This window comes from Mustela nigripes, chromosome 16, assembly GCF_022355385.1.
Source record: "Mustela nigripes isolate SB6536 chromosome 16, MUSNIG.SB6536, whole genome shotgun sequence".
NCBI lineage: Eukaryota > Metazoa > Chordata > Mammalia > Carnivora > Mustelidae > Mustela > Mustela nigripes.
Genome location: NC_081572.1, coordinates 18,432,427 through 18,444,932, shown reverse-complemented (window position 1 = coordinate 18,444,932; position 12,506 = coordinate 18,432,427). Strand labels below are relative to the sequence as shown.

Here is a 12,506-nt window from a genome sequence, read left to right as displayed (position 1 = left end):
GCCAGCCAGGTTCCCCATTTTACATATTACTACAAGGCTCTAGAAAACTTGAAGTTGGGGTGCCTGGGTGGCTCAGTGGGTTAAGCCTCTGCCTTCAGCTCAGGTCATGATCTCAGGGTCCTGGGATCAAGCCCCACATTGGGCTCTCCGCTTGGCGGGGAGCCTGCTTCCTTCCTCTCTCTCTGCCTGCCTCTCTGCCTACTTGTGATCTCTGTCAAATAAATAAAGTCTTAAAAAAAAAAAAAAAGAAAACTTGAAGTTTCAAGCGTGGCTCATGCTGTAGGTCTACTGGATAGCGCAGCTCGAGGACGTGAGCACGTGGCGGCTGTGGATGACCTCGAGAACAGTGCCTGGTGGGCTGTATGTACTCAGTCATGTCTGGAGGACACAGGAGAAGTCACCGATGCCCTGGAGGGCAGCTGGGACAGAGCTGGAGAGCGACCCTAGCTACTCCCTTAGGGCGGCCCTGCGGGGCCTTTGCAGCAGCCTGACACCCAGGTGCCCCCCACCCCCCGCCCACTCACCAGCGATGAGGGTGCTCTGCTGCCGAGCCTGCTCCAGCAGCAGCACGTGCTGCAGTAGGGAGGCGTGACCGTGGGGGCTGCTGTCGCCCTCCAGCGCCACGCCCAGCAGGCAGCCAGGGATGGAGGATGTGCTCATGAACTTGCCCGTCAGTGCGCCACCCTGCCGCAGGGACTGGAGGGCCTGCCTCTCGGCCTCCTGCTGTGTTGACAGCTTCGGGGAGGCCTGTGGTGGGGAAGGGAGGTGGAGATGAGGGAGGGGCTTATATGGCCCCAGAGTCCTGCCAACCAGGATCAGCATCCCTCACCCACCCTCTGCCCACCAGAAGGCCATCTGCTCTCACTCGGGGCCTTGTGTGGACCAAAGCCCCAGCTGGAAGCATCCAGGACAGCAGACCTCAACAACAGAGGGAGGAGGAGGCACACGCCCCATACTTACGGTGAGGTGTGAGTTGGTGACAGTGACTGTGGCCTGCAGCCCTAGGGAGATGTTGGGCAGAGAGGGAGACGTGTAGAGGCTGAACTGGTTGGGGGAGCTGTCCAGAGGGAGGGCCCGGTGCTGGGGGAGCATCTAGGGAGCAGTTGGGAGAGACAGGCATGAGAGCCAGCAAAGGAGGGCTTTCTGGGGCCAAGGGCTCTGAATGGTGCCTCGCTCTCCCTGCTCCCCACACCAAGTCCCACCTGGGGGTACTGAGAGATCACAGTCCTCCAGAGGCCCATGGGACAAGCCCACCTAAAAGCAACAGGTCCCTCTAGCCTGTCCACATGGGCAGGGAGGTCCCTGCTGGATACTCTCAGCGAGACAGACAGGAAGGAGCTGCCTTTCTTCTTCCAAGGGAAATGGAGCAGGTTGGCCCACCCGCCCAGCCCTCAGCAGGCCTGTACCTCGGTGGGGATGTTGGGGACTGAGCCAGTAAAGCCATTCTCAGCAATGGTGCTGTGGGAGCTGTTGGGAGAGCTGGGGCCGGAGCCTGGCGCACTGTTACACACGGACGACACTACGGGAGAACTGGCTGTCACTGGGACATGCTCAGAGTCACCTTCCCCGCCCCCCCACTCCCAGGACCTCAGAACAGGAATGAGACAGAAGTCCTTACCCCCAGGCCCAGTGCCAGTGATCTCAACAGCTCTCTTCTTAAAGGTGCTAATGACTGTTCCGTCCTTGCGTCGCAAGAGGGGACTACTTCTCCGCTCAGCCACCTTCTGCTTTAGCCTCGAACGCACTTTCAAGTTGGGTTCAGAGGCTGGGGAGAAGGGAGCCAGGGCTCAGATGCACCCACACGAATAGGTACACACCCACCTCCAAGGAGCCATATTCTAGAAAGCCAGGCTGGCCACCACACACCTGTTTTGCGGAGGGGGAAGTCATCGCGGCTGTCATAGGGCCCAAGCAAAGGCAGTTTGTAGGAGGGAGGCGTCCCAGGGGGGCCACTCTGGGGAGGGGAACTCTGGTCCAAAGAAGCATGGTGGGCTCCCCTGGGGGATGTGGGGTGGGATAGAAACAGACCTAGGTTACTACCCAGCCAATGGGGCCTCCCACCCAGCAAGCACCGTTAGGAAATGCCCAGCACATCAAGGGATAAGAAATGGATCCTGGGGAGGGAAGAAAGGAAAAAAGCCAGGGGTGGGAGTTTCATCCCCTAAGAAAGACTGCAGGGCCCGACTGTGGGTTCCGGCCAGGAGACCCCCTGCCATCCTGCAGCCAGGCAAGCTCCTAAGCAGAGCAGCTCTGTGTCCCACGCCTGCCAAGGGCCATTACCAGCATTTGGGATGCTGTGGGAGGGAATGGTTGAGGCCGCCTGGCGTGGGCTCCTTTGACTTCGACAGGAGGAATTCCTGGAGCCTCAGCTTCACCTCAGTGCTGGCGATGGCACCTGCAGGACAGGGCACGGCTGACCCGGGTGCTCGGCGCCCAGACCCCTGGGCTGGGGGACGGTGCGGGAGGCCCAGGCCTTACTCTCTTTGCTCTTCTCCTTGTTCCGCAGGATGAGCAGCTGCTGCTCCAGCCGCTGCTTCTCCAGCTCTTCCTGCCGCTGCTGCTCCCGCTGCCGCTGCTGCTCCAGCTCCTGTTGCCTCTTGGCCGCCAGCATCTCCTGCTGCTGCTGCAGGGGTGCGGTGGGGGGGAAGGGGAGAGGGACGACGGGACGGACCCAGGATGAGCCAGGTCCGGGCAGGGGTCGGAGGTCTGGGCAGCCGCCCCGCGCCCCCCTCGCTCACCTTGAGGTGCTTCTGCAGCTGGACCTCATGCTGCCGTGTCAGGTGGTCATGCTGTTTCTGGAACTCGGCGAACAGGAGCTGCTTCTGCAGCTGCTGCTGCTGCTTGAGCGCCAGAAGCTCCTGCTGCAGCTGCTGCTCCCTCAGTGCGGGGTCAACAGGGCCTGCCAGAGCCCCCCGCAGCTCCGCGGGGCTGGGGCTGCCTCCCCCACCCCCCATGGAGCTGGGCATGGCTCCGGGCAGCACCGGCTTCACCTCCACTGTGGGGACAAGAGATGGGCGTCAGGGAGCCCAATGGCAATACCGTGACACCTGGGCAGCCATGTTGGGGCCCCAGAAAGCCACCAGCCAGGACTGCCAGATCCAGGAGGGTAAGTTCTGGGAGGGGGACAGGAAAACCCCTCTGCTCCGCAGAACCACGTTCTGTCTTAGCTAAAGTCAAAGACATGAACTTCAATAAGAAAACATGCACAAGGGGCACCTGGATGGCTCAGTGGGTTAAGCCTCTGCCGTCAGCTCAGGTCATGATCTCAAGGTCCTGGGATCGAGCCCTACATCGGGCTCTCTGCTCAGCAGGGAGCCTGCTTCCCCCTCTCTCTCTGCCTGCCTCTCTGCCTACTTGTGATCTCTGTCAAATAAATAAATAATATCTTATAAAAAAAAGAAAAGAAAACATGACAAGCCGGGACACCAGGGTGGCTCCATCGGTTAAGCGTCCACCTCTTGGTTTTGGCTCAAATCAGGATCTCAGGATCCTGAAATTGAGCCCCACAATGGGCTCTGCACTTGGAGGGGGGGGGATTCTGCTTCTCCCTCTCTCCCTCTCCCACTTTAAGCTCACTCTCTCTCTAAAATAAACCATTCAATCTTTGAAACAAAAAGAAAAGAAAAAAAAATATGCTTAAGCATGAAGCACAGTCTCTGGGAGACTGAGTCCTCAACCTGTGATACTGTCATTGACGGTTAACGCCAGTGGGCATTTTATAGGAACTCCCTTTACGGAAGAGGAAACTGAGCTTTAGGAAAGTTGAAGTACATGACCAAAGACACACGGCCAGGTGACCGACGAACTGAATGTGAATCCAAACCCTACGCTTGCACCCACTGTCCTTCCCAGGCCTCCTCCCCACCTTTCAACATCACACATTCCCTGCCAAGAAGCCTATATTGGAAGAGAAACTGAAGCCGAGGATGGTTCTAGAACTCAGGGGGCTGGGAGCCAGGGCTCTTAGTAAATCCAGGAGAGACCTGTGGGGACCCTCTGGACACCCCTACTCTTGCCTCCCCCCTTCTCTCTGTCCCACACCCAGATGGGGCAGATGGGGCCCAAAGGAGAGGCTATGAGACTGGGGGTGGGGGGTTGGAGCAGGAGGCCTCAGGGAAAGGGGGTGCAGGGCTGCACGAAACCGAAACCGGGGACAGGAGGGGGCTGGGAGTCAGACTCTGCTTCCTTTGCTGGATTATCTCCTTTCAACAGTTTTATTGTAATTACCCTGAAAATGCCGCTATATATAGAGTGAGCCAAACAGCAGCTGTGCCTGGGGGGAGGGGGGATGAGAGAATGGGCGGGCGGTGCAGGGAGGAGGTAGGAGGAGGAGACAGGAAAGGAAAGGGAATCAGACAGGAAGAAGGGTAACAGCATGGGGTGGGGTGGGGTGGGGGGACGGAGGCTGGAGCTCAGGCAGAGATCTCAGAACTCCAGTCTCAGGGAGAACCAGCAGGGAAGGGAAAGGGGTAGAGGGGCCAGCTAGGTCCCAAGACCTTAGGTCCAGGCCCCCATGTGGACAATGGATCCCTGGGCAAATGTTCCAAGGGGCTCATGGAAGCATGGGTCTCGACTTCATCCTCGTGCACTGTCCTCTGGTCACTCAATGTCACTCCCCACCCCTGCCCTGCGGTTGCCAGGGCAACTGGGCAAACACCACACCAGCAGGGAGCCCTAAGCCTAGCCTGAACTCCACAAAGCCTCTGGCAGGAAGGGGAAGACAGGCTACCCACTGCCTGGAAAGGAGGAAGTTGAGAAAGGCAGGGCCAACCCACCTTGTTTCTCTTCCATTTCTTTCTCCAAAGAAAGCCCTCACTTTTCTCACTCCAGCCCAGGGAGGCCACAGGGAGCTGGGAAGACCTTCCTGTGGCAAGGCAGCCCACTCCAGCCTGGGCCTGGAGAAGGAAGGACCCCAACATGCTGGCGGCTACCAGTGTGCCTCCTGCCCTCGTGAGCAGACCTCTCTGCCCAGGCTCCCATCCCTTATCTTCACTGGGAGTGGACAGGGAGTTGGAAGGGGACAGAGGGCTGAGCTAAGAGAGGCTTCCATACCCTGCACAGTCTGTGGGTTTGGATCTCTCCAGTGACACTGAATGAGTTATCACCCAGGCAGGGACCAGGCCTGCTGAAAGTTCGGGCCCTGCTACAACCCTCATGCCTGAACACGGCCTCTGGGACAGGCTAGGGGAAGGTAAAGCCTGAGCAGAATAGCTTGGTCCCCGCCCGCCTGTTCTCCGCCCAGCACTGCTAGGCACGTTCCTCTGTGGTTTGCCCGCCAGCCACACTGACGACTCTGTGGCCACGAGGCCTGAGCCACATCTGCAGGAGTGGCCAGATGTGGCCAGGAGGGCAGGGCTACATACAAAGACACACACTCACTCACTCCCTTTCGCTCCCAGCCCCCGTCCTCCCCCAGCACCAGGAGGAAGGGCCCTTGGAAAGGCCCTGCAACGGGGCTTTCCTGGAGGTGGCCGACCCCATCCAGTGTGCAAAGCAGGGTGAAAGCAAGGACCCAGCAGACAGCCTCTGGTCTCCCCAGCCCTGGAAATGCTCAGTAAAGCCCCAAGCTGGCTGGAGAGTTATCTATTCCTCGGCATGGCTTGGCCCGTGGCACTCGGACCGCTCAGCCAAGAGAAGGACAGGCTTCAACCTGCTGCTCCCAGCAGGCCTGGGGCTGTAGGAGCTGGACGCTTGCCAGCCTGCTGCCTGCCTAGGGAAGGGCAGGGGTCCAAGCGCTCCTGGCTCCCAGCAGATAACCCGGCTCGGGATGCAACTGCCGCCAACAGGGCTGGCTTCCCTTGCAGGAGCCCCGCAGAGAGGGCATGGGCTCAGGCTCGGGGACCCTCCCCCCAGGGTGGCAGGGAGAGTAGGCCCCAGCTGTAGTGGGAGCCACAGCCCCATGGCTCTGCAGATAGCAGGACAGGCCGTGGGCTCTACCACACCAGCCTCGTTCCCATGCAAGTAGGAAGCACAGCCGATGAGGGAATATGAGTCCACAGGTGCTGTGGTGGCCTGGACAGAACACAGCAGCCCAAGGCCTACCCGCTCAGCCCAGCTCTAACGGATGACGGCTGAGCGGCTGGAGTCCAGGAAAAGGTGCCGGGGAAGCACAGAGCCTCTTGAATGAAGGCTGCTGGATACAAAACCTGCAGCCTGGCTGGCCTTGCACGCCCCAGAGGATCTGTGCCCTCTGCCAGCGGGGCGTGAGCCGAGCATATGGCCATGGTTACCATTAGAACCAAGCACCTGGAAGGTGAAATGGGTGTGTGAAGACAGGAGGAGGCTCTCGACCGCCTCCTGGTGGACCAAGACAGTGGGAGGACTTCCGACGACAGAAGGAAGCAGGCTGAGGGGCACTGCTCCCTAAGAGGAAAGGCCAGGAATTCCAGCTAGCAAAGAGATCCCTGAAAGGCCAGGAGAGGGGTCAGTAAGAGGGTAAGGCCCCGGGGCCCCCATGCCTCCCTCAGACAGAGAGCTGTAGAGAATACAGAGGAAGTCAGATGGCCAACACAGTCACCTCCTAGAGAGGGAAAATGCAACAAGGGTCCAGGTCTTCCCTCCTCCAGACTCTGCTCCTGCGGGACTCTGACCCTTCCTCTTGGGAGCAGCGGCCTTAGGAGAACGTTATCATCTTATCCTTCGGCCTTCTGCAAGACTGACTCACGCTGCCTCCACGGAGAAGCCCCAGCCAAGGTAGATGAGTGGGCAGGGCGGTGTATTTCTGGAGTGGCCTCACGCAAACCAGGCTCTGCCCGAGAGGGGCTGCCCTGCCCAGTCTCGTGGGCCCACCTGGGCGGTGCCAAAACCTTAGTGAGGATGCTTGCCCCACCCCCACTTCTCCACGAGCCCCACCAGCCAAAGGCGGGCTCCCACAGCAGAGTCTTTAGGCAGCATGCCCAGGGATAGATAGGCTGGCTCCTAGGTAGAGACAAGGCAGGTGCTGGCGGGACAACCTCTGGGACGCACACCAGCACAGCCTTAGACTAAAAAGAGTGTCCAGACAAAGGGACGCAGCCCCCAAGCAGGCAGGAGCTCTGGGATGTAAGCAGCAGGTTTTAGCAACAGCTTTAGGAATAAATAAATAAATAACAAATCTGGCTGCTGGAGGGCAAAGCCAAGCCTTCCCCCTGCTCGGAAAATACCTATAAGCCATGCCCCAGCTCTGAGCCCTCAAGTGGAGAAATCACCAGTTCCAGAATCCCTGTGACCCAAACCCTGGCAACAGGGAAACCGGTGCCTTCTGACCCACCCCTGGAGAAGCCAGAGATGAAAGGGCAAGCCCAGTGTGTAGACCTGCCCCACAGGCCAAAACAGCTTACCGCTTAGCTCTTTAAAGACCCTGCTCCCTGGAGCCCACCACAAAGGGCTAGGGCAGAAGGAAGGGACCCAGGGTACGCGGAGTAAGAGCCAGGGGTGCACTGAGCTATTTGGAAAGTCTACACAGGACAAAGAAAAAAAAAAAACGAGGCCTCTGCAGGTAAGACCTGGGTCAAAGGAACTACCCTGCTGAAAAGGGGAGAGGATGAAAAAGGCCTTTGCAATCACCTGCCTCGGGCCCCTCTGTGCACAGATGAAGAAACCAAACCTCTTGGGCCACTGTGCAGAAGATCCCGGCTATGCAGTGGGGACTCATACCCTCTGAACACTTATCTAAGAGCCTGACTCCACCACAGGGCAACTCAGGCCCTCTGCACCAGCCCGCCTATGGAACCAGGCCCTCAGGAGAGCAGCACGCTGCCAGCCCACCCGGAAGGCAGAGCCTTCCCCTGGCACCTGAGCCTCGAGGAGCTCCCTCCACAGGCTGGGCGGTCCCCAGCTTCCTTCAATGTCCAACGCCCTCGTTCTGTCCCTCTGGAGAATGGGAAAAGGAACTCGTCCCTTCCTTGGCCTTGAGGGATCTTGGAAGGAGGCAGGGAACAGCATCTCTCACTCCTCCCCGTGACGCTGATGACCCCTCCCCACCAAGGACGGTTTCCCATGATCTATTTCTGGGCTCTTACGTGACTAGGGAGCCCAATTTAGGCTCAACAGGTTCTACCACAATTCAGACAGTATTTCCCCATGCGCAAGCTGGGGAGGACTCTCACCTAGCAATTTTCGCAGTTCCTCACGTAACGCAAGCTCACACACACCACGTGATAGTTAAGAGCCACAGCCCTGGAGTAAGAAAACGCCCGGGTACAGGTCAGGCTGCGCCACTTCCTAGCGCAAGGCCCTGAGCCCCTCTCTGTGCTCCAGGCAGGCATCTGTGAAACAGGAGTAAGACCAGCACCTTCCTCCCAGAGCTCTTAGGCTCAGGAAAGGACTCCCAGGGGAGCCTAGCCCCAGGCCCAGGAAGATCTCAGGGGTAGCTGGTCAGGGCAATTACTAATGGTTCCTGCTATCTGTGTGTGTCCCAGACCCCTCTGGCAGTCTGGACCACTTCTCAGAATGTTTCTCAAGTTTAGGAAAGAAAATATGTAGAACTCAGGGCACCTGGGGGGCTCAGTTGGTTGGGCATCTGCCTTCAGCTAGGGTCATGAACTCCGGCTCCTGGGATCAAGCCCCCACATCGGGCTCCCTGCTCAGCGGTGAGTTTGCTTGACCCTTTCCCGCTCCCTCTGCCCCTCCTCCCACTTATATGCCCCCCCAAAATAAATAAAATCTTAAAAAAAAAAAAAATACTTAGAACTACTCCAAGCCAGAGGGAGGCCTTAGCTCTGTGGTTTCAGATCACTCCAAGGTCGCTCTGTGGTCCTGATCAAAGCCCGGCCTGCGCGCCCCACACAACACACCCTGGGGTGGCCAGCAGCTAGATCCCTGCGCTCTAGCAGGGATCTCTGGGAACAGCCTCCTGCTGACCACAGCATATCCAGGCTGTCTGTCCTGCCTCGCTACATCCCAGAAGGGCTGCCCCGTCCTCTGTAGCACAGCCCACAGGCCTCGGCCTCCCTCGGGTTCCTCATAAGCATTACTTAGCACAGATGCGCACAAGTGTGGCTCCCTGCTCTCAGGGCCCCAACCCCAAGCAGTCAGAAAGTCTTCTCTGGTCTCCTGCCTCCCTGTGCCAGCTCGCTCTCCAGTACCATCCCACATCTCCCTGGGCCCCTCTTCCTGAAAGGCAGAAGCAAAGTGCAATCGACTTCAGAGGCTCTTAGAACGTCTGAGCGGGAAGGGCCTGCTGATGAGCAACTCAGCTTCCCAAACCAACAGAGGCCAGGGGGCCACAATGAAAGGGTTTGTCCCTGGGGCGCCTGGGTGGCTCAGTGGGTTAAAGCCTCTGCCCTTGGTTCAGGTCATGATCCCAGGGTCCTGGGATGGAGCCCCACATCGGGCTCTCTGCTCAGCAGGGAGCCTGCTTCCGATTCTCTCTCTGCCTGCCTCTCTGCCTACTTGTGAACTCTCTCAGTCAAATAAGTAAATAAAATCTTAAAAAAAAAAAAAAGAAAGAAAGAAAGAGGTTTGTCCACATCATCTGGAAAGGAGGCAGAGTAAGATTTAGGGCTTCCACAGGGTCTTCTCTCTAATAGCTTCCCAATAAAAAACAACAACAACAAAAACAAACAAACAAACAGAAAAACCACCAGGAGAAACCATGATGGCTGCTCCGGCATTTAATGAGAGATGAAGAGAGGAGCCAAACTCTGCATTAAGGATGCAGGGATCTAGAGAGAGCATCCATTAGGCCCCCAGCACACCAGGGCCCAGGAGCGCAGGGGAGAAGGGGGCTGGGTGGTTTGAACCCCCAGAAACCTTGAGGCAGACGATGTGTCTGAAGGACCTCAAGCCAGCAGGTGTGTGGACGCCTGCTGGAAGGCGCGAAGTGTCTCGCTGAGGAAGAGAGAGTCACTCACTGACCTCGGCTGCTATCTGGAGGAGAAATGGACTCACTTCTCCCAGCCCAGACATTTCCAGGGAACATTGGGGTGCCCAGTTAGAGGCAGCTAAAAGGCACGCTACCCATTCAAAGGCTGCAGCTGTTGGTGGGACTGTCCACTCCACACTTGGGGTGGACAGCAGGGGCCCCAGGCCAGGGGATCTGCTTCCATTCCCCAAGTGCAACTCAGCCTCCAGCAGGGCACCCTGTCCACCTGGTCACCTGGCCACTTGCCATAATCCACCCCCCCAGCTGGGGTTGAGACACGGGCTGCCCAGAGTCTCAAGACATTCTCCCTCTGCAGGCCGCCAGGCTGCTGGGGGCTGGGTGTGCCTCTGAATGGGGTGATAGCCTTCTTCCCTCTGCTCCAAGGAGTCCCAGAGCCTGTCCAGGCCTTCCAGGGCTGCTGGTGACATGCACTGGCAGGCTGCGAGGCCCCATGACCGTGTCCACCCGACTTCTGTCCACACAGCCCTTACCCCCAGCACGGTCTAAGTCCATTCGCATCAGAGTCACTGGACATATGTCCAAAATGCTGGCTCCTGGGCTGCCCTACAGAATCCAAACCCTTCAGGGGATGGGGGGGCCAGGCTTGGAGGTCTGCACTTTAATATATAAATTCAGTATATGTAAAATCAGTAATTCTGATGCAACTGAAAGTTTGAGAACTTTCTTTCTCATGGTGTCCCCGGGCGGGCGGGCTGCACGCACTTCTGCTGCTAACCTGACAGCTGTTACAGCTGTGTGTGTGGACACAGTTAATCTGATTTCCTGTCTGGCAGCTGTACAGCAAGGAAGGGACAGCTGAGGGTCTCAAACACAAGAAGAGTGGATGGGGGCAGGGGAGCTGGTCTGATCAGGATGGAGTGTTCAACTTCACGTCCAAGGTCCCTTCTCCCTTGAAATACCTGCAGGAGGGACAGCGTTGACCAAGGAGTCCCCAATGTTCACAGAAAACAAAGTCTCCTCTCTGAGAGCTCAGGAGCACCCCCCCACACACACACACACACAGAGCCACACTGGTCTCTATTCCTGAGATGCTTACATTCAGGAGGCACTAAGACAGGTCGTGTAGACTGTATACTACACAAGGACACCCAACCCAAGGGGCCAGTCAGGACTGAAATTGAGCCCACGCCTCAAGGGCAAAGCCACCTGCTCCGGCATGAAGATGTACACCCTCCCCAGAAGAAGGGCCACCTCTCAAAAGCGTACACAAAGGAACAATTGTGTGGACCTGAATCCGAATCCCAGCTGTCACTTACCCTCTGACCTTGGGCAAGTTCCTTAACCTCTCTGATCCTTCTCAGTTGTACAACATGGCTAATAAAACCTTCTTAAAAGAGACAAGGTAAGGAAAGCCTGATATGCTCGTGGCTTAGGACTTAATTAGTTCCCTTCCCACCTGAGCCTCGCCCTTCCTACTTTCCCCACACCCCTCCACCTACATGCCCACACACCCCGCCAAGCTTGGAATGGCCCCAAGAACATGAGCAAGAGTATCCAAGGGAAAACCCAATACCGAACCCAAACGCCATGGCACTTCCCAGCATTCACAGCCTCCTTTCCTGGCACAAGCAGGACTCACACCCTCCCTCACTGGGGAAAGGAAACTCCTCTTCCACGTCTGCTCCTAAAATCTTGCACGATGCCCGTATCAGCGCTGCCCAGTCCGGGCCACAGGGGCATTCAGGGCCCACAGGAAACACGGGCTCCCCCAGCACTGTGTCCTGGGGAATCCCACACAGGAGCTCGAGCCCCGAGGCTCCCCAAGCCGCAACGAGGCCTGAATGATGGGGGTGCCCTCTGTGTGGTGGGCTGTTGCAGAAAAGTCCGGCAGAGATCCCACCCGTCAAGTAAGATCCCTATAGGGCTAGAAGAAAGCGATGCCTGGTTCCCCTCTTTGAGCAGACACAGCACAGAGCGCCCTGCAGCCCCCGTGGGCTCCCCACTGCCAAGGCTCTGGCTCACCCACTGGGGCAACTCAGCATATCTGTCTGCTCACCCAGATGGCCAAGCCCCAGAGTAGAACCCAGGAGTCCTGACCTCAGCCCTGGACACCGGCCCCTTCAAAGCAACCTTCATTTATCCATGCGCCAGGCTCTGTGCTACACAACGGCCATGCACAGACAGCAACAGACAGCTCCGGGAGCAAAGGATGGCCCAAAAACAGAGTTCCAAAGACCTGCTGGTGAAGCAGCCAGCCACCCTGGAAAGCCCTGTTCCCCAGCCTCTCCGGCCAGGGAGACCGGGCGACACATACTGCCCAAGAAGCGTTCCTGGACACCTGTTTTTTTAGCCATAGGCTTCGGCCTCCTGTTTGGATACTGATCAAGAGATAGGGAGAGGAGGCGGGCGGGGGCGGGGGGAGTGGGGGGAACACCGGGCTGCCTGGGCCCTCATGGCCGTGTTTATCCGGGGTGGATTTTTTTTTAACCCAAAGGTTAAAGCGTTTCTATTTGAAACATCTATTTACATTCCAGAGTCCAAAAAAAAAAAAAAAACACAAGGCAGCCGAGCTCCAGGCCTATATCTGTCCCCAGCCGCGTCACAAACACAGCATCAGAGCTGCGCAGGGGGAACATTCTTAGCCCTCTCCCGGAGCCGCTGAGGTGACTCACACCTCCCTCCTGCCAGCATGGACCACACC

At 57.8% G+C, this 12,506-nt stretch overlaps 1 protein-coding gene across 4 annotated transcripts in view; it reads right to left on the bottom strand.

Moving 5' to 3' along the window:
- HDAC5 (histone deacetylase 5) overlaps positions 1 to 12,506 on the bottom strand; it is a 36,706-nt gene that overhangs the window by 9,282 nt on the left and 14,918 nt on the right. For 3 of the 4 annotated variants that reach the window (XM_059379891.1, XM_059379888.1, XM_059379889.1), the window contains 8 exons: positions 2,739 to 2,995; positions 2,479 to 2,623; positions 2,281 to 2,395; positions 1,867 to 1,997; positions 1,619 to 1,765; positions 1,407 to 1,519; positions 961 to 1,092; positions 525 to 747 (listed from right to left, as the gene is read on the bottom strand). In XM_059379891.1, the coding sequence (XP_059235874.1) occupies positions 525 to 747; positions 961 to 1,092; positions 1,407 to 1,519; positions 1,619 to 1,765; positions 1,867 to 1,997; positions 2,281 to 2,395; positions 2,479 to 2,623; positions 2,739 to 2,995 (1,263 nt within the window). The remainder of the gene's footprint in view (positions 1 to 524; positions 748 to 960; positions 1,093 to 1,406; positions 1,520 to 1,618; positions 1,766 to 1,866; positions 1,998 to 2,280; positions 2,396 to 2,478; positions 2,624 to 2,738; positions 2,996 to 12,506) is intronic. The other variant, XM_059379890.1, reaches the window with a different exon arrangement.